A 19,916-nucleotide genomic window follows, 5' to 3' on the forward strand; every position below is an offset into this window, starting at 1 on the left:
AAGGGAAAGGCACAGCACACTCCCTGGGAGCTGGGTCCTTGTCTTGAGGGTTTTAAAGGCTGGGAGTTTAGGGGAGTTCTTAGAAAAGGATCTCAATAGAATATTCATCAGCTTTTCCAGGTATATCCTTTCAGGGTCATGGTCTCCACTGATTGGTCAATGCCAGGGAAGGGGGTCATTAGGTAGCTGGTCCTGGCTTGCCCCCCACCCCCACCCTTGTTTTGCTGCTTTTCTGCCTGTAATTGAAATAAAACTGAGGCCTAGATGTTTTGTCTAGAGAGGAAAGGGCAGGGTATCTAAACCACATGACCAGCTATAGGAAAGGTCATTAACTGAGCATCAGTCCAGAAACTGAATTATCTTAGTAACTCAGAAAGTATCAGGCTCACTACAGATACATAATCACTGAATTTACATTTGCTAATGGATGTGTATTTATAAAGGAGCCCTTTCCAGTGAGCAAAAGCTAATTTTCTATTTGGGAAGTGGATGTGAATTGGAATTGCTTGGTGATCATAGACTCAAAACCAGGAAAACGTAGGGATTTGAGTGAGACATATTACCTAGGCACCAAGAAAGTCCCATGAAATGCGCCTGTCTTATAAGAGAAAACACCTTTCTAGAGACCAGTTGTTCCCAATCCCATGTGCCTCTCCCTGGAACAGTACAACGTGTACCCTAATAATACTTGTTTCTCTCAACCTCAGTTTATTTGATAACTGTCCAGTGTACATCTAATTATACTACTTTTGCTCATTAAGCCACACTGTAGTGGGCATGGGACATATTCTCTTTCCTCATCTAATAGTCAGTAATTAATCAAACTGAATTTCCTGGCTGCCCCACTTTCACTGACTCCAAGAGGTATTCCATAGTTTTGAAAATGGGGGACTAGAATTCAGGAAAGAGGCAGTCTGGATGTATGGATTTGATCACCCCTGGGAAAAGAACTAAACCTATGGTAAGTGATAGAATTTCTGAAGGAGTGAATAGTTAAAAAAAAAAAGGGGGGGGAGGTGATATCCACATGCAAAAGAATGAAGTTGGACCTTACACTATTTATAAAACTTAACTTAAAATGAATTTAAACATAACTATAAATTATAAAAATCTTAGAAGAAAAGGGGGGGAAACTTCATGATAGTGGGTGGCAATAATTTCTTGGATATAACAAACACAAAGGCTGAAAAAATAAAAATAGGTAAGTTGAACTACAACAAAATTTAAAACTTCTGCACATCAAAATAAACAACAGAGTGAAAAGACAACATATGGAATAGGAGAAAATATTTACAAATCATATATCCAATAAAAGGCTACTACCTAGAAAATATACAGAACTTCTACAACTCAACAACAAAATCAGATAACCCACTTAAAAAATGGGCAAAGTAGTTGAATAGATAATTCTCCAAAGGAGATATACAAATGGCCAACAAGCACATAAAAATGTGTTCAACATTACTAATCATAGGGCAGTGATCAGCAAACCGCGGCTCGCGAGCCACATGCGGTTCATTGGCCCCCTGACTGTGGCTCTTCCACAAAATACCACAGCCTGGGCGAGTCTATTTTGAAGAAGTGGTGTTAGAAGAAGTTTAAGTTTAAAAAATTCGGCTCTCAAAAGAAATTTCAATCGTACTGTTGATATTTGGCTCTGTTGACTAATGAGTTTGTTGACCACTGTCATAGGTGAATGGAAATCAAAACCATAATGAGATACCACCTCATGCTCATTAGGATGGCGAAAGAAAGAGAGAGAGAGAGAGAGAGAAAGAGAGAGAGAGAGAGAGAGAGAGAGAGAGAGAAGGAAGGATGGAAGGAAGGAAGGAAGGAAGGAAGGAAGGAAGGAAGGAAGGAAGGAAGGGGGAAAGGAAGGAAGGAGTGAGGAAGAAAAACAAGGGTAAGCAAGGATGTGGAGAAATTGGAACCTTTGTGTCTACTGGTGGGAATATAAAATGGTGCAGCCACTATGGGAAACAGCATGGAAGTTCCTCAAAAAATTAAAAATGGAATTACCATATGATCCAGCAATTCCACTTCTGGGTATATACTCAAAAGATGTGAAAGCAGGGAATTGAGCAGATATTTGAATCTCCCTGTTTTTAGATAAATTATTCACAATAGCTGAAAGGTGGAGGCAACCCAAGAGTCCATCAGTGGATGAATGAATAAACAAAATGTGGTATCTGCAAAGAGCCTTAAAATTGAAGGAAATTCTGACACATACTACAGCATGGATGAACCTTGAGGACATCATATGCATTCGTTAAGGTTCTTCAGAGGAACCGAACCAACAGGATATATATCCTGACAGATTTATTTTAAGAAATTGGCTCATACAATTATGGAGGCTTGGTTAGTCCAAAATCTGATGGGGTAGACTGGCATGCTGGAGACTCTAGGAACAGTTGCAGTTCAAGTACAAAAGCTTTCTCCTTGCAGAATCTCCTCTTGCTCTGGGGAGATCAGTCTTTGTTTTGTTCAGGCCTTCAACCGACTGAATGAGGCCCACTCAAGTTATCCTATCTAATAAAGAGGCAATATGCTAATTGACCATCACACCCTCACAAAGATGGTGGTGCCCACAGCCAAAAAGGAGGGAATATACTAATTGACTGCCATGCCCTCAATGATGGCGGGGCCCTCAGCCACAAGATGGCAGCGCCGAGTTCCCTCAGCCCCACCAGGGTGGCAGGCACGCGGCATGGCTGGGCCCACCCTGCGTGCCTGCCTCCGGAGTCCACCAGTTACCTCAGCCCCCCAGACACCCAGGGCCGGCCCGAGGCACAGGCAAGCCTCAGATGGTGGCTGCCCAGCTGCCCAGGGCTGGCCCAAGGCACAGGCAAGCCTCGGATGTTCACTGCCCAGCCGACGCCTGAGGCGCAGGCAAGCCTTGGATGTCAGCTGCCCAGCCACCCAGGGCTGGCCTGAGGGATGACCAAACGACTGAACAAGCAGGCTGCATGGGGCGACCAGGCCAGCAGGGGGGTTAGTGAGGGATGACCAAACGACTGAAAAATCAGGTTGTATGGGGCGACCAGGCCAGCAGGGGGGTTAGTGAGGGATGACCAAATGACTGAACAAGCAGGCTGTGTGGGGCGACCAGGCTGGCAGGAGGGCAGTTGGGGGGCGACCAGGCCGGAGGGGGGGGAAGTTGGGGGTGACCAGGCCAGCAGGGGGGGTGCAGTTGGGGGCAACCAGGCTGGCAGGGGCGGCAGTTGGGGGCAATTAGGCTGGCAATGGGGGCAGTGAGGGGTGACTAGGCCAGCAGAGGGGGCAGTTGGGGGTGACCAGGCCAGCGGGAGGGGGGGCAGTTAGAGGCAATCAGGCCAGCAAGGGGGGGCAATTAGGGGCAACCAGGCAGGCAAGCAGGTGAGCGATTAGAAGCCAGCGGTCCAGGATTGTAAGAGGGATCCTGGATTGGAGAGGGTGTTGGCTGGGTTGAGGGGACCCCCCCCCACCAATGCATGAATTTCATGCACCAGGCCCCTAGTAGAGAATAATCTGCTCTACTGAAAGTCCACTGATTTAAATGTTAATCTGATCCAAAAACCCTCACAGAAACATTTAGAATAGTGTTTGATCAAATATCTGGCACCATGGCCCAGCTGAGTTCACACATAAAATTAACCATCACACCTGGGTAATAACTATAGCCATTTATTTAGCACTTAGATATATCTAGTATATAGCACTATTTTGTTTAATTCTTTTTTTTTTTTTTTTTTTTTTTTTTTTTTTTTTTTTTTTTTACAGGCATACCTCATTTTATTGCGCTTTGCTTTTTTTTTTTTTTTTTTTTTTTTTTTTTTTTTTTTCAAATTTTTATTAAGGTATTATATGTGTACATATCTTACCATTGCCCCCCACCCCCACCCCACTCCCATACATGCCCTCACCCCCCAATGTTTTGTATCCGTTGCTTACTCTTATATACATGCATATAAGTCCTTCAGTTGATCTCTTATTTCCCCCACCTCTCCCTAACCTTACCACTGTAATTTGACAGTCTGTTTGATGCTTTACTGCCTCTGTAACTATTTTTTTGTTCATCAGTTTATAATGTTTTTCATTATCCCCAAATGAGTGGGATCATGTGGTATTTTTCTTTCATTGACTGGCTTATTTCACTTAGCATAATGTTCTCTAATTCCATCCAAGTGCCTACAAATGGTAGTAATTCCTTCTTTTTTACGGCAGCATAGTATTCCATTGTGTAGATGTACCATAGTTTTCTGATCCAGTCATCTGCTGATGGGCACCTAGGCTGTTTCCAAATCTTAGCTATTGTAGATTGTGCTGCTATGAACATAGGGGTGCATATATCCTTTCTGATTGGTGTTTCTGGTTTCTTAGGATATATTCCTAGGAGTGGGATTACTGGGTCAAATGGGAGTTCCATTTTCAGTTTTTTGAGGAAACTCCATACTGTTCTCCACAGTGGCTGCACCAGTCTGCATTCCCACCAGCAGTGCACGAGGGTTCCTTTTTCTCCGCATCCTCGCCAACACTTGTCGTTTGTTGATTTGTTGATGATAGCCATTCTGACAGGTGTGAGATGGTATCGCATTGTTGTTTTGATTTGCATCTCTCGGATAATTAGTGACTTTGAGCATGTTTTCATGTGTCTCTTGGCCTTCCTTCTGTCTTCTTTCGAAAAGATTCTATTTAGGTCCGTTGCCCATTTTTTTATTGGATCCTTTATCTTCCTTTTATTAAGTTGTATAAGCTGCCTGTAGATGTTGGAAATTAAACCTTTATCAGTGATACCATTTGCAAATATGTTCTCCCATACAGTGGGGTTTCTTGTTGTTTTGTTGATGGTTTCTTTTGCTGTGCAAAAGCTTTTTATTTTGATGTAGTCCCATTTGTTTATTTTCTGTTTGGCTTCCATTGCCCTAGGGGCAGTATCACTGAAAAAGTTCTTTTGGCATATGTCTGAGATTTTGCTGCCTGTGGATTCCTCTAGTATTTTTATGGTTTCCCGTCTTATATTTAAGTCCTGTACCCATTTTGAGTTTATTTTTGTGTATGGTGTAAGTTGGTGATCTAGTTTCATTTTTTTGCATGTATCTGTCCAATTTTCCCAACACCATTTATTAAAGAGACTGTCTTGACTCCATTGTATGCTCATGCCTCCTTTGTCAAATATTAAATGCGCATATTGGTTTGGGTCGATATCTGGATTCTCTATTCTGTTCCATTGATCTATATGTCTGTTCTTGTGCCAGTACCAGGCTGTTTTGAGGACAGTGGCTTTGTAATACAGCTTGATATCTGGTATTGAGATCCCTCCTACTTTATTCTTCTTTCTCAGGATTGCTGTGGCTATTCGGGGTCTTTTTTTATTCCAGATGAATTTTTGGAGAGTTCTTTCTAGGTCTGTGAAATACGCCGTTGGTATTTTAATGGGGAGTGCATTGAATCTATAGATTGCTTTGGGTAGTATGGACATTTTAATGATGTTGATTCTACCAATCCATGAACATGGTATGTTCTTCCATCTGTTTACATCTTCCTCTATCTCTTTTTTCAGGGTCCTGTAGTTTTCCGCATATAGGTCTTTTACCTCCTTGGTTAGGTTTATTCCTAAGTATCTTAATTTTTTTGGTGCAATGGAAAATGGGATTGCTTTTTTAGTCTCTCTTTCTGTAAGTTCATTGTTGGTGTATAGAAATGCCATAGATTTCTTGGCATTAATTTTGTATCCTGCTACATTGCCGAATTCATTTATTAAGTCTGTTAGTTTTTTGATGGAGTCTTTCGGGTTTTTTATGTACAATATCATGTCATCTGCAAATAAGGACAGCTTTACTTCTTCTTTTCCAATTTGGATGCCTTTTATTTCTTCTTCTTGTCTAATTGCAGTGGCTAATACTTCCAGTACTATGTCAAACAGGAGTGGTGAGAGTGGGCATCCCTGTCTTGTTCCTGTTCTTAGGGGAAATGGTTTTAGTTTTTGCCCATTGAGTATGATGTTAGCTGTGGGTTTATCATATATAGCTTTTATGATGTTGAGGTATGATCCTTCTATTCCCACCTTGTTGAGAGTTTTTATCAAGAAAGGGTGTTGGATTTTGTCAAATGCTTTTTCTGCATCAATTGATATGACTATGTGATTTTTATCTCTCAATTTGTTTATGTGATGTATCACATTTATTGATTTGCGGATATTGAACCATCCTTGCATTCCTGGGATAAATCCTACTTGGTCATGGTGTATGATCTTTCTGATGTACTGCTGGATCCTATTTGCTAGAATTTTATTGAGGATTTTGGCATCTACATTCATGAGGGATATTGGCCTGTAATTCTCCTTCATTGTGTTGTCTTTATCTGGTTTTGGTATTAGGGTGATGCTGGCTTCATAGAAGGAGCATGGAAGTGTTCCTTCCTCTTGAATTTTTTGGAATAGTCTGTGGAGGATAGGTTTTAGTTCTTCCTTGAATGTTTGGTAGAACTCTCCTGTGAAGCCGTCTGGCCCCGGGCTTTTGTTTGCCGGAAGCTCTTTGATGACTGCTTCAATTTCTTCCATAGTTACTGGCATGTTGAGCTGTTTAGATTCTTCCTGATTGAGTTTTGGAAGGTTATATTTTTCTAGGAATATGTCCATTTCCTCCAGGTTGTCCAGTTTGTTGGAATAGAGTTGTTCGTAGTATTTTTTAACAATCCTTTGTATTTCGGCGGGATCTGTTGTTATTTCACCTCTTTCATTTCTGATCTTGTTTATTTGGGTCCTCTCTCTTTGCTTCTTGGTGAGCCTGGCTAGAGGTTCATCAATCTTGTTTATCCTTTCAAAGAACCAGCTCTTGGTCTTGTTGATCTTTTGAATTGTTTCTTTGGTCTCTATGTCGTTTATCTGTGCTCTGATCTTTATTATTTCCTTCCTTCTGCTTACACTGGGCTTTTCTTGTTGCTCTTTTTCTAACTCTTTGAGTTGTTGGGTTAGGTAATTTATTACCCCTGTTTCTTGTTTTTTGCAGTAGGCTTGTAGAGCTATGAACTTCCCTCTCAAGACTGCTTTCGCTGTGTCCCATAGATTTTGGATTGTAGTGTTTTCATTGTCATTTGTTGTCATGATGTTTTTTATTTCTTCTTTGATCTCTCTGGTAACCCAGTCATGGTTTAATAGCATGCTGTTTAGTCTCCATGTGTTTGATTTCTTTGGGTTGTTTTTATTGTAGTTGATTTCCAGTTTTATGCCACTGTGGTCTGAGAAGATGCTTGATATGATTTCTATCTTCTTGAATTTGAAGAGACTTTGCCTGTGTCCCAACATATGGTCTATCTTTGAAAATGACCCATGTGCACTTGAGAAGAATGTATATTCTGTGGCTTTGGGGTGAAATGTTCTGAAGATGTCAATTAATTCCATCTGGTCTAGTGAGTCATTTAGGATTGATGTTTCTTTGCTGATTTTTTGTTTAGAGGATTTGTCCAATGGTGATAGTGGGGTATTAAAGTCTCCTACTATGATTGTATTGCTGTCAATCTCTCCCTTGATATCCTCCAGGAGTTTTTTTATGTATTTGGGTGCTCCTGTATTGGGTGCATATATGTTTACCAGAGTTATTTCTTCTTGTTGGATTGCTCCCTTTAGTATTATGAAATGGCCTTCCTTATCTCTTGTTATGTCCTTCAGTTTGAGATCTAATTTGTCAGAAATAAGTATTGCTACCCCAGCTTTTTTTTCAGTTCCATTTGCCTGGAAAACCTTTTTCCATCCCTTCACCCTCAGTCTGTGTGCGTCTTTTTTTCTGAGGTGGGTTTCTTGTAGACAGCAGATATATGGGTCGTGTTTTCTTATCCAATCCGTTACCCTATGTCTTTTGATTGGGGCATTTAATCCATTTACATTTAAAGTTATTATTGATAGGTACTTATTTGTCGCCATTCCTATTCTTTACCCCTGTGTTACTTCTTCACTTCCTATTTCTTTTTTTTTTACAGCAGACCCTTTAGCATTTCTTGCATTGCTGGTTTGGTGGTAATAAATTCCCTTAGTCCTTTTTTGTCTGTGAAGCTCCTGATTTCACCTTCAATTTTGATTGACAGCCTTGCTGGGTACAGTATTCTTGGATTCAGCCCCTTCCTTTGCATGACTTTGTATATTTCATTCCATTCCCTTCTGGCTTGATGAGTTTCTGTTGAGAAATCAGTTGCTAGTCTGATGGGGGTTCCTTTGTATGTAACTTTCTGTCTCTCTCTTGCTGCTTTTAAGATTCTTACTTTGTCGTTGTTGTTTGCCAATTTAATTATAATGTGCCTTGGCGTCGGTCTTTTGGGGTTCATTTTGCTTGGGACTCTGTGAGCTTCTTGGATTTGTGTGTGTTTTTTCTTCCCTATATCTGGGAAATTTTCTGTCATTATTTCTTCAAAGAGGTTTTCTATTCCTTGCTCAGCTTCCTTTCCTTCTGGAACCCCTATTATGCGGATGTTGTTTTGTTTCGTGTTGTCCCAAAGTTCCCTTAGACTCTCCTCTTGCCTTTTAATTTTTTTTTCTAGAAGTTGCTTTTCTTGGGTATTTTTTTCCATCTTGTCTTCTAGCTCACTGATGCGGTCCTCTGCTTCTTCTAGTCTACTCTTGATGCTTTCTATTGAGTTCTTTACAGCAGCGATGTCATTTTTCATTTCTTCTTGGTTCTTCTTCATTTCCTCTTGGTTCTTGCTCATATTGTCGAATTTGTCTTCCATTCTTTTCAGCCACCTTATGACCATTTCTCTGAATTCTTTTTCTGGAAGGTTGCCTGCCTCCATTTCGTTTACTTCCTTTTCTGGTGATGCCTGCTTTTCTTTCATATGCGGGCTGCCTCTTTGTCTCCCCATGGTCTCTCTTCTCTGGGTGTCTGGTTATGTAGTTCTCTCTCTCCTGGGTTGATTTAAAGGCACAAAATACAGCACTACCAGGTACAACTCACAAGGCACTGAACAGGAATGTATTCACGATATTAATAACCTCCAATAAAGGTGACCACCAGAAAAAGGCAAATTAGGTGATAGGAGAGAAAGAAGAAGAGGAAAAAAGAAAGAAAGAAAGAAAAAAAGAAAAAAGGAGTGTGAAAATGAAATTGGGAAAAGGGAAAGTAAAGAGAAGAAAAAAAAGAAAAAAAAAAAAAGTAAGAGAGACAAGAAAGTGACTAAGAGAGAAAGGGGAACAGACTATATATATTGGGGATAAAACTCCAATAGAACAATCACTAATCCCAGCAAATGCCAGCAACAAGTGCCTGGGGATTAGTACAAACTACAACACCAACTAATATGGAGTGAGGCAAGGGAAAGCTGAAGCACAAAACAAACAAAAAAATAAACAAAAGAAGAATAAGCAAAACAATCTCACAAAAAAGCATAAAAATTGGATATAATCTACATTCAAGCAAACAACAACAAAAGGACAGAGAGAAGGACAAGTTTATGGATAGCTCAGACAGCGAAGGGAGAGGTGTATGTGGACTTGGAGCAGGGGATTGGAGATTAGATATGTAAGTAGGGTGAAATTTTAACAAGGGGTAAACAGAAAGAATAGGGAGAATCTAAAGCAGTAAAAGGGTAAGATAAACAGGACACTGAAAAGGGGGAGGTTAGGAGGGGAGTGATGGCCTAAAGGTAGAGTTGAGATAGAGTAAAACGATGCTAAAGGAAAGATAGAAATAGAATGTAGAACCCTAATCCCAAAATAAAATGAAGAGAAAATAAAATGACACTTAAAAAAAAAAAAAAAAAAAAAAAAAAAAAAAAAAAAAAAAGATAAAATAGCAGTAGTAATAATACGGATTGAAAATAAAAATGTAATAATTAAAAAGGTAAAATCAAGTGATGAAAAAAGAGAAAAAAAAGTTTCTTGATTAAAAGATGCAAAAAATGAAAATAAAAAAGAATAAAAAAATAAAAGGTAAAAATAAAATGTGAAGTAGTGAAGGTCATTCACTTCCTCTGTTTTTCTGTTTGGCACGCCTGTTTCTCAGTCCAGACAGTATTGCAGTTCCCTGCGATCCACTGCTCTTCGGTGTTGTAAGCCAGTCCTGATTTTAAGCAGGCGGTGTGTCTTAATTTCTCGTATTCCTTTATTTTTGATTACACAAGAGTCAATTTGTGATTCAGCCCCTGGGTGGCAGTGTTTCTGGATTAACTTCCGGGTCTATCTATGGCCTCTCTAGGCAGTGTTAGAGCCTTCTTTCCCGCACTCGCCACTGGCCTGTGGGAGTGGTCTGCCTCAGAGCTGACTCTCTGATGGTCACGCCCAGCTCCGATCCCCAGGTTCCAGAAAAACAACCTTCCCCTGCAGTCTCCCAGGGTGTCCCCAACTGGGTGATTCTATGTATTGGGCTTAGTAATCAGAGGCCAGAATTTCAAGAGGAAAAAGCTCAGTTGTGCGAACTCCGGGACTCCGCGTAAGCCCAGGCACCCAGGGAACGCAGGGGCTGCGCGTAAGTCTGGACTGCCTGAAATTCTTAGGGTGTCCCTGCACTTCAGATCAAAATGGGTTGCTTTTTAGAGTGCCCTTCTCTTAGCAGCTCTGAGGACCCCTTTCCACAATCACAGATCACGCCAGCCCCTACAGCCACGGATTTTTCTAGGCACAGACTTCCCTGGTCCTCCAGCTCCCGCAAAACGCGCGTTCCTCTCTCCCTCCGGGACCAGAGACCTCACCTTATCCCAGGCGAAATCTGACCTTTCCGTGGTGGAGTGTAGAGCTCCTCTGAACCCGTGTGCTTGCGCCAGTTGGGGAGCGTTGTTCTGGGGCTCGCAGCTGTTCCTGGGGTGCCGCAGTTGTGGATTCTCAGGCTTCAGATAAGCTCCACTTTCCGGATCAAGATGGCGCAGACTCCGCGTCCAACCCCGCAGCTCCGGGAGGGGGCCCAGCCGCAGTTGGTGCTGCCAGGTCAGGGGAACCCCGTTCAGCAGTCCCCCACCTCCTTCTGGAATTCAGCTGTCTCCCAACCGGCCAACAAACACTCCTTGTGCGACCCTCAGCTGTTCTTTCTTTCTGCTCCGGGACAAGGCTCGGAACACGTCTGTCTATTCCGCCGCCATTATTCCCTTCTATCTATTTTGTTTAATTCTGTAAAGCCCATGAAGAAAGTTTTATTATTATCATTTTTATATGAGGAAACCAAGTTTCAAAAAGATTTTATCTAAAAGTTCATAAAATTTAGAAGCAATCAAAATCATTCTGATCACTGCTAACTTCAAAGAAGTAAAATTAGTGAATTTGACCAAAGTGGGAACTAGTTCTCTGGTCTTTTCACCCCTTTCAAAGTTCTCAGAACTAAGTTCCAATAGCCTAATAGTTTCATGACTTTGGAAAAAAAGTATTGCCTTCTTACTTCATGCCAGACAAACAGCTAAGCTCTTTATAGTCATTATCTCTTTTAATCCTTACAGCAATGTTGAAAGATTAAATCCATCAGGATTGGGTTTGGTGGTGACAGAAAACTCAAGATTGGTTAAAATAGATAAAATTTTATCTCTACCACATCCCCCAGATAAACAAAGTCTTCAGGGTAAGCTATCCAAACTGTAAAAGAGCTCTATTCTCATAACTGATCTAGGTTCTATCGTATCTTTTGGCTCTGCTATAACTTCCAATATATCACTTCCTCCTGATGGTCCAAGGCAGATGCTTAGTTCCAACCATGTCTACAGTCTACGCACCAGGAAAACAGGTGGTACAACAATGGATGTGCCCCTGCCCTTTAAGAACACTTCTTGGAAGTTGCATATGCCATTTTCCCTTACACCCACTTGGTCAGAACTTAGTTATATGGCCACGCCTAGCTGCAAGGGAGGATGGGATACATATTCTTTGTTCTGGGCAAACAAATGCACAGTTTTAAAAACAAACAAACAGGGAAGAAGGGAAGAATGGATACTGGAGGACAATACCCAGGAGGTATTATAATATCATGTTGTAGATGAAAAGTCAGGCACAAGGAATAATGAAACAGTATAGAGAACTAGTCAGTAACAATTGGTATGTGGTAGAGGGAGCAAGCATTCAAATCTAAGTTCTAGAATAATTTGAAAAATAAATTAGAATGGATTCAAAGTTATCTCAACAATAATGTGCTTTCGTGGCAATCTGATGTGCTTTTTGAATGAGAGAGTTATTGCTGCTCCACTGTATGTAACCCGAAGCCCACCTTTTATCTCTAACCTGAAATCTGAATACACCCGTGGAAATGTGTCAAGCATGTGAATTTCATGCAACCTTTGTAGAGGTGGGGGCGGGGGCGAAGATTGAAAACGAGGTACCGTGTGATTCTACCACCCTACTCCTCCCTTTTGTCATTTGAAACTTTACCTGAAGGTAGAAGGAACTGCTTCCAGAGCTGTTGCTGTCACTCAGGTTTACCCCCTAACCCCAAAAACTAGGAAGGAAGCCATTTTGTTTTAGGATGGAAAAACAACGTTTATTTACAAATGTATAGACTGATAGCTAACAATAGCCTAGGGGAGACAAAGAACAAGGAATATACTATATCGTCTAAGATCAAAACTACCTATTTGGGGTTAAACCAAAGTAGCCCATCCAGTTGGACAAAAGGTGGCAGAGACTACGGTAGAGTCAAGCACTGACATCTGGATAAACAGCTGGAAAAGACTTTAGCCACCAGTTCTAAATGTTCACAGTGACTCAGGAGCAACTTGTTTTTGGATCAATTCAGTTTCTTCAGGGGGGCTTTCAGACTTTGGTGCTTGTGACTGTGTTGACTTTTTTAAGTTGCCTATTATAAGGGGAGTATTTTTTACCCTCCCTTGCACCAGGTGCACAGTAAATTTAGAGGGCCTAGGAGCCAATTCCTCTGCCTATCGGTATCATTGTCTCCTTCCCGTCTGACAGTCTTAAATAGGTGCTTCTTTCTTTTTCGGGCTTTCCTGCCAGATAATCTGAAGAAGCGAGTAGTTATAATGGAAGTAGAGCTGTCCTCAGGATTAACATATTCCTCAATATTTTGCAGAAGAGTATTCACCAATATCTGGTTAGATTCCACAGGATCATTCTTCATACTTTCAAGAGCTGAAACCAGAAAGGAAGTCAACTCAGATTCTCACTCTCCAAAGACTGTTTACACAAACACCATTGTTTTCCACCCCACATGTCACATTATAACTTCATTTAGAATACTTTTTTGTCACTGTAAAAGTAATATTGTTTTATTGTAGAAAATGTTCAAATACAAATTGTTTTTTAAAAAGGAAAGGAAAAGAAAGCACTCAAACCCAGAAAAAAATGGTATTTTCATACCTGTCCTTGCAATATTTCTTAAATATCTAATATAGACACTTTTTTTTTACAAAAATAGGATTAACATTTTTTCTTCCCATAAAATATTACCCCATATAACATAATATCCAATCACATGATTCTACCATAATTTCTTTGATGAACACCTTATTAGTGAACAATAAGGCTGTTTGCCATTTTTCACTGTTATAAACTATAATCAACAACTATTAATTGAGATTTACTATCATCAAGCACTGTGCTATGTGCTGGAGATACAGTGGTGAATACGAAAGACAGATTCCCCACGGTCAAGAACTTAACATTCTAGCCCAGCTGGTGTAGCTCGGTAGTTGAGCATCAACTTATGAACCTGGAGGTCACGGTTCGGTTCCTGGTCAGGGCACCTGCTAGGGTTGCAGGCTGGATCCCCAGTGTGGGGTGTGCAGGAGGCAGTTGATCAATGATTCTCATCATTGATGTTTCTATCTCTCTCTCCCTCTCTCTTCCCCTTCCTCTCTGAAATCAATAAAAAATATATTTTTTAAAATAGAACTTAATATTCTAGTGGAGGAAAAAACAACAAGTAAACATAAATTAAGTGCAAAGAAGGAAATTTAACAGAATGATGAGAACAACTAACTGGGAAGGACCCCTTTAGATAGGCCAGTCAGGGAATGCCTCTCTGAGAAGGTGACATTTGAGCTGAGATGCAAAGAATGAGAGCCAGCCTCTAAGTCAGCCCCATGAAGATAAGGGCAGAAACTCTCCCAGTGGGAGGCAGGGATCCAGTCATAGTGCAGAAAATGGCCAGTGTGGCTGCCCCTTCTACTGAGGGGGGACATGATGTAGGGTAAGGGTGGAGGAAAGTCAGAAGCCAGATTTTTCAGGGCCTGTGGCCCAGGGTAAGGGACCAGACTTTGACCCAGAGAGCATTGGAAAGCCACTGAAGGAGTTTAAGCAACAGCGTGATATGATCCAGTGTACAGGTTTCAAGGGGAACTTGGCTGCTGCATGGAGAGTAGTGTAGAAAGAGTAATAGGATGTCGGGCTGCCAAAGTGGTGTAGTTAAGGAATGGGGGTGCATAGTTTAGAGTTGAGTGGGAACAGAGGGATGGAGACAGGAAATTACTTAGTGCAAAGGATAAAAGGGCAGGAAGAATGTTGGCTCAACAAATCTAAAAGCCAACCAGGCCCATCAAAGTCTATAGCTTCATGTTGATCGCATTTAGAACAGAAAAAAAGAGTTGGGCTTACACTATACAGAAAAACATACAATCCTTTAAAGAACCACTTCTCAGCCACAGGTTTGTTCGGCATTAGATATGGGTGAAAGTGTAATTAGAATTATTTTCATTGGGAAAAATTTCCTCCTATCTAGGTATTTGGGCATCTTTCTAGGAGGCTGGGTGGGAAGAGGAAGGCAAGGTGAGTTCTCTGATAGACGGAGGGGTCTAGGATTTCCATTCTGGATATGCTTTCCCTGAAATTGCCCTATGGTGGCTGGAATTGGTGTCTACTATACAGTAGAGACCTTAACTGTAAAACCTAAGAGAAGGTAGCCGACATACAAAATGTCAGAGTCGGAACTGAAGCCAGGGTTCAAGCCCTCAGAGGGCAGATGCTACTAGCTCATCGCTAATGTACTGGCAGTAGCATGGCTACTCTCTGGGAAGCAACAAACAAACCAATTTTTCCTTGACCATAGCGACAAGTATACTCCCTACCTGCCCTACCAAATACCGCCCCCTTCCCTGGCCCAGAAGCCTGAGTCAGTTCAGCACAGATGTTTTGTGGGACATCTATGTGCCCAGCAAAGCTCAGTGCTTCCCATGTTTTGTGTTCAATCTTCAAAACAATGTTTAAGATTAGCACCATTATCCTCATGATGCAAATGGAGAAACTGAGGCACAGAGGCAAAGTAACTGGCCCAAGTTCACATGGCTCATTAGCAAGAGATCTAGTATTTGAAACTGGTCTGCGTAAGGCTGACTTTGAGGAAGAAAGTACCCTTAGAAGTCATTTACCATTTTACTCTCTGGACAAAGAGCTGTAAAGACAACAAGGACTTGTTTATCTCCAGTTGTGTGCTAGGCATTTCCTCTGAGACAGGATTGCACCCTTTCTTCAAAAACAGCATTCCCAAAGTATTACCTCACACCAGGCACCAGGAAACTCTAATTGGGCTCAAACCAGAGGGCAAACCCCCTGAGGATAGGCATCTGCAACACCAGAACAGCAAACCTGTGGCATTCATGTCAGGACTTTCAGACAAACACATAACACTCTTAACTACAAAAGGGCTGAGGCATAGGAACAGGAGGTATAAAGGCAAACATTCTCTTCATCTTGTCTCTACACCAAGGAAGGAAACTGTGGTAAGAAAAATAGTGAAGAATAAATAATTCAAAAATCATTTCCATTTGGTACTGGAATGAATTATACCACCCACCATTGATCACAAGCAACCTAAACTCTTCTCACCGCCCATTAGCAGAGTTAAGAACTGTGTTCAATGCTGCACCCCTACACTCAAGTAAAACCCTAAATCTTTACCACGGCTAAAGGCCGCATGAATCTGGCCCCACTGCTGTTCTCTGATCTCCTCACCTCCTGCCATTCCTTTTGCTCACTCCATGCCATCACATTGATCTTCTTGTTCTTCCTTGAACATGCCAAGTGCTTTTCCCTCAGATAGTCATATGGCTGACTCCCTCATTTCCTCTGGCTCTCTGCTTAAATGTCCCATAGCGGAGGGGTACCCCTGTCCCCTCTCCGGCCCTTCTTACCCTTTGCCTATGGAGATAGTGACCTCCACAGTACTTATCTAACACCTATGTATTTGTGGAGGGTGTATTCCTCCCTTCCCCACTAGAATGAAGGCAAGGTTATCAGTTTTGTTCACTGCAGTATCCCATGCTTAGAATAGTGCATAGCATACAGTAGGTTTTCAATAATTAACATGTAATTACTAGAGAGCAATGGCAGGGAGTCAGCAGAAGTACATCCTCTATAAAACATAGGTGTGGCTATTCAGGGACTGAAGGAGACAAAGGGTATTGAAAGGTGAGGTAAAACTTTCTCTTCTGATAGACATTGGGAATAGCAGATCCTCTTTCTCCACACCACCAACTCCCATTCCCTACCTCTTTTTTAGGACTCTGGTAAGATTAAGAATAATGGAGCCCTGACCAGCATGGCTCAGTAGTTGAGCATTGACTCATGAACCAGGGGGTCACTGTTCCATTCCTGGTCAGGGCACATGCCTGCTTGTGAGCTCAATCCTCAGTAGGGAGCGTGCAGGAGGCAGCCTATTGATAATTCTCATCACTGATGTTTCTATCTCCCTACCCCTCTCCCTTCCTCTTTCTGAAAAATAAAACAACAACAGACCACATATTTTTAAAAAAAGAAAAGGTGACCGTGAGTTGCTACTTGTTGAAATTGGGGTATGGGTACCTGGTTATTATATTGTTCTCTATACTTTTAAATAACAAAAAATCTTAAAACAGCCAGAGGAAAAGGACAGATTACCTACAAAGGAAGAAAAACTAGAATAGCAGGCTTCTAGTTAGCCACAAAGAAAGCCAGGAAATGATAGTACAATGTCTTCAAAGTGCTGAGAGAAAATGACCGTTGGTCTAGAATTATGTAACTAGTAAAGCTATCTTGCAAGGATGAGGGTAACAAGAAATTCTTACAAACAAAACAAAATCCAAGAGAGTATATTACCAAGATACCAGCACTAGCCCTGGCCAGGTGGCTCAGTTGATTGGAGTGTCATTCCCAACACCAAAAGGTTGCAGGTTCCATCCCCTATAGGGGCATGTACAGGAGGCAACCGATGGATGTTTCTCTCTCCTCTCTCTCTCTCTCTCCCTTTGTCCCTCTGAAATCAATAAACATAGCCTCTAGTGAGGATTTTTAAAAAGGATACCAGCACTAAAGAAACCTCTAAAAGATTTACTTCTAGAAGGATGGAGAAAAATGACTCCTGAGGGATGGTCAGAGATACAAAAAGGAATGGTGAGCATGTAACACTTCATAAATCTATGGTTTGTATAAAATAACAATAATAATCATAGCCTATAAATTATGGGTTAAAAAAGAAACTAACCTATTGCCTAATAAAAGCCTGTAAATTGGGAGAGGTGGTGATTGAAATTCATGTCAACATAGTAGGAAAGGTTAAAATGTTGTTGTACTTTAAACTCCGTTAAGTTCAACATGCGTGATAAAAGTCTACTTTTGTAGTATCTAGTCTGGAGTAAAAATTACACTTGCATATAAGGAGGCATATATAGGATTGTTCATGGTAGCATTGTTTGAATAGCAAATAATTGGAAATAATATTAATATATCAAGTGTTCTATAAGTATAAATTAATTTTAAAATATTTTAAGGCAGTAAAACAGAACACAAAACTGCATGTTCTTCAGGTGGGAAGGAACCATGTCTGCCTTACACACCACTGCAGGGTCAGCCCAGAGCACGGGACGAAGGGACAGTGATGGGAACGTGTTGTTAGCAGTGCTTTTATCTAACTGGTATGATGATAAATAATGTTACCTTTCTCTTCTCTTCACTTAAACTTTTATATGTAACATTTATACTGATAAGAGTAAACTTTATTTAAAATAATGTGACATGTCCTTAAGGAATTCCCCCTTCCTCCTTTCTATCCTGCCCCATCCCCTAATGTAACCCAGAACCCAGGTGCGAGGCACAGACTCACCATTTCGTAACAGCTGCACATCATCCTCATGTATGTAATGCAGGTTTATCTTCTCAGCTATTAATCCTAAAGACAGAACAGATGTAAAGTCCTTCCAGAATTCCTGGGCCTTTGGGCCATCCCTTTCCCCAGGCTCAGTAGTGAACAAGGATTTATAAACCAATTTTAGCAAGGAATGCATGTGAGAGATGCCTTGCTGGCTACATGTCAGGGTCCTAGTGAAAGAACAACCCTCAGAGCAGCTGTGACCCAGGTGATAAGTGGAGCTTGCGCCAAGGATGTTAGACTTCATGGGGCTTCCACATCAATGGAAAGATGGACAGAGGGCACAAGGCAATAATTTACAAAAATAAAATATGGATTACCAATAAACAGGAAAAGATACAAAACCTAGCTGCTGATTAAAAAAAAATTAACCAAAACAACAAGCTTCTTTTTTTTTTTCACCTATCAATTGGTAATGATTTTAAAACCATATTACCTAGGGTTGTCAAATGTTTGGTGAAATGGATACTCATATACATACTGGTGACAAGAGAAAATGAATCTAACTTTTTAGAGGGCAGTTCCAACATCCTTAAAATTCTGCATATCCTTTGGGCCCAGCAATTCTACTTTTAAGAAATGTATCTTAACAAAATAATCATGATGACATGCAGAGATGTAACCACTGTGTCCCTGCCTATAAAAACAAAAGATGACACAGTCCCAATATTCAAAAATAAGAACTGGTTTCATAAATCCATCTATACAATAGTATTAATGTTATGCAGTCATTAAAAACAATGTTGATGAGTATGTAATGCATGTATTTGTGATACAGATGTGGACCAAAGTTTATTTTTTAAAAGTTTGCCCTAACTGGTTTGGCTCAGTGGATAGAGCATCGGCCTGTGGACTGAAGGGTTCCAGGTTCAATTCTGGTTAAGGGCATGTACCTTGGTTGTGGGCACACCCCCATAAGGGGGTGTGCAGGAGGCAGATGATCGATGTTTCTAACTCTCTATCCCTCTCCCATCCTCTCTGTAAAAAATCAATTATTATTAAAATATAATAAATATATTAAAATCAATCAATAAATAAAAGTTCTATAGCTCCGCTGGACTAAGTGTCCAGTGATTGAATGTCGACCCAGGAACCATAAGATCATGGTTCAATTCCCAGTCAAGGCACCTGCCTGGGTTGTGGGCTCAATCCCCAGTAAGGGACATGCAGGAGATAGCCAATCAAAGATTCTCTTTCTCCCTTCTTATCTCTCTAAAATCAATTAAAAACATATATATTTTTAAAGTGCTATATATATGTGAGTACATATAAGTGTGTGTGTGTGTGTGTGTGTGTGTGTGTGTCTGTGTCTGTGTAGCATATTTTTAAGAAAAAAAATTCTAGGGTGTTAGTAGTGGTTAAATCCAAATGACGTAAGTTCTGGCATTACTTATTGTCTTCTTTCAGGCAGTCTGAATATTTTATGCTTTCTAACATTAACACATACTGTTATCTATATACTTTATATAAAGGCCTAAGCAACCATCGCAACTGAACAGAAGACCAAATAGGCCGGCAGGGGGGTTAGTGAGGGGCGACCAAACAACTGAGCAGCAGGCTGCATGGGGCGACCAGGCCGGCAGGGGGGTTATTGAGGGGCGACAAAACAACTGAGCAGCAGGGGGCGCAGTTGGGAGCATCTAGGCTGGCAGGGGTGGGCAGTGAGGAGCAACCAGGCTGGCAGAAGAGGACAGTGAGGCGTGACCAGGCCAGTGGGGGGGAAGTTGGGGGTGACCAGGCCGGCATGGAGGCAGTAAGGAGAGACCAGGCCGGCAGTAGGGCAGTTAGGGGCAACCAGGCCGGGGGAGGGGGGGGCCAGTTAGGGGCGACCAGGCTGGCAGAGGGGGTAGTAAAGGGCAACCAGGATGGCGGGGGGGGGGGGGCGCAGTAAGGGGTGACCAGGCC

At 41.4% G+C, this 19,916-nt stretch overlaps 1 protein-coding gene across 1 annotated transcript in view; it reads right to left on the reverse strand.

The window, feature by feature from the left end:
* Window positions 1-12,752: 12,752 nt before the first annotated feature.
* The window catches only part of LOC308244174 (maestro heat-like repeat-containing protein family member 1), a gene marked incomplete at both ends in the record, with an annotated part of 86,292 nt that continues 79,128 nt past the window's right edge, over window positions 12,753-19,916 (reverse strand). Inside the window, 2 exons of the mRNA XM_080660160.1 lie at window positions 12,753-13,024; window positions 17,967-18,032. Coding sequence (XP_080516286.1) covers window positions 12,753-13,024; window positions 17,967-18,032 — 338 coding nt within the window. The remainder of the gene's footprint in view (window positions 13,025-17,966; window positions 18,033-19,916) is intronic.

The sequence above is a fragment of the Plecotus auritus genome (genome assembly GCF_963455305.1).
Source record: "Plecotus auritus genome assembly, chromosome: 3".
Classification (NCBI taxonomy): Eukaryota; Metazoa; Chordata; class Mammalia; order Chiroptera; family Vespertilionidae; genus Plecotus; species Plecotus auritus.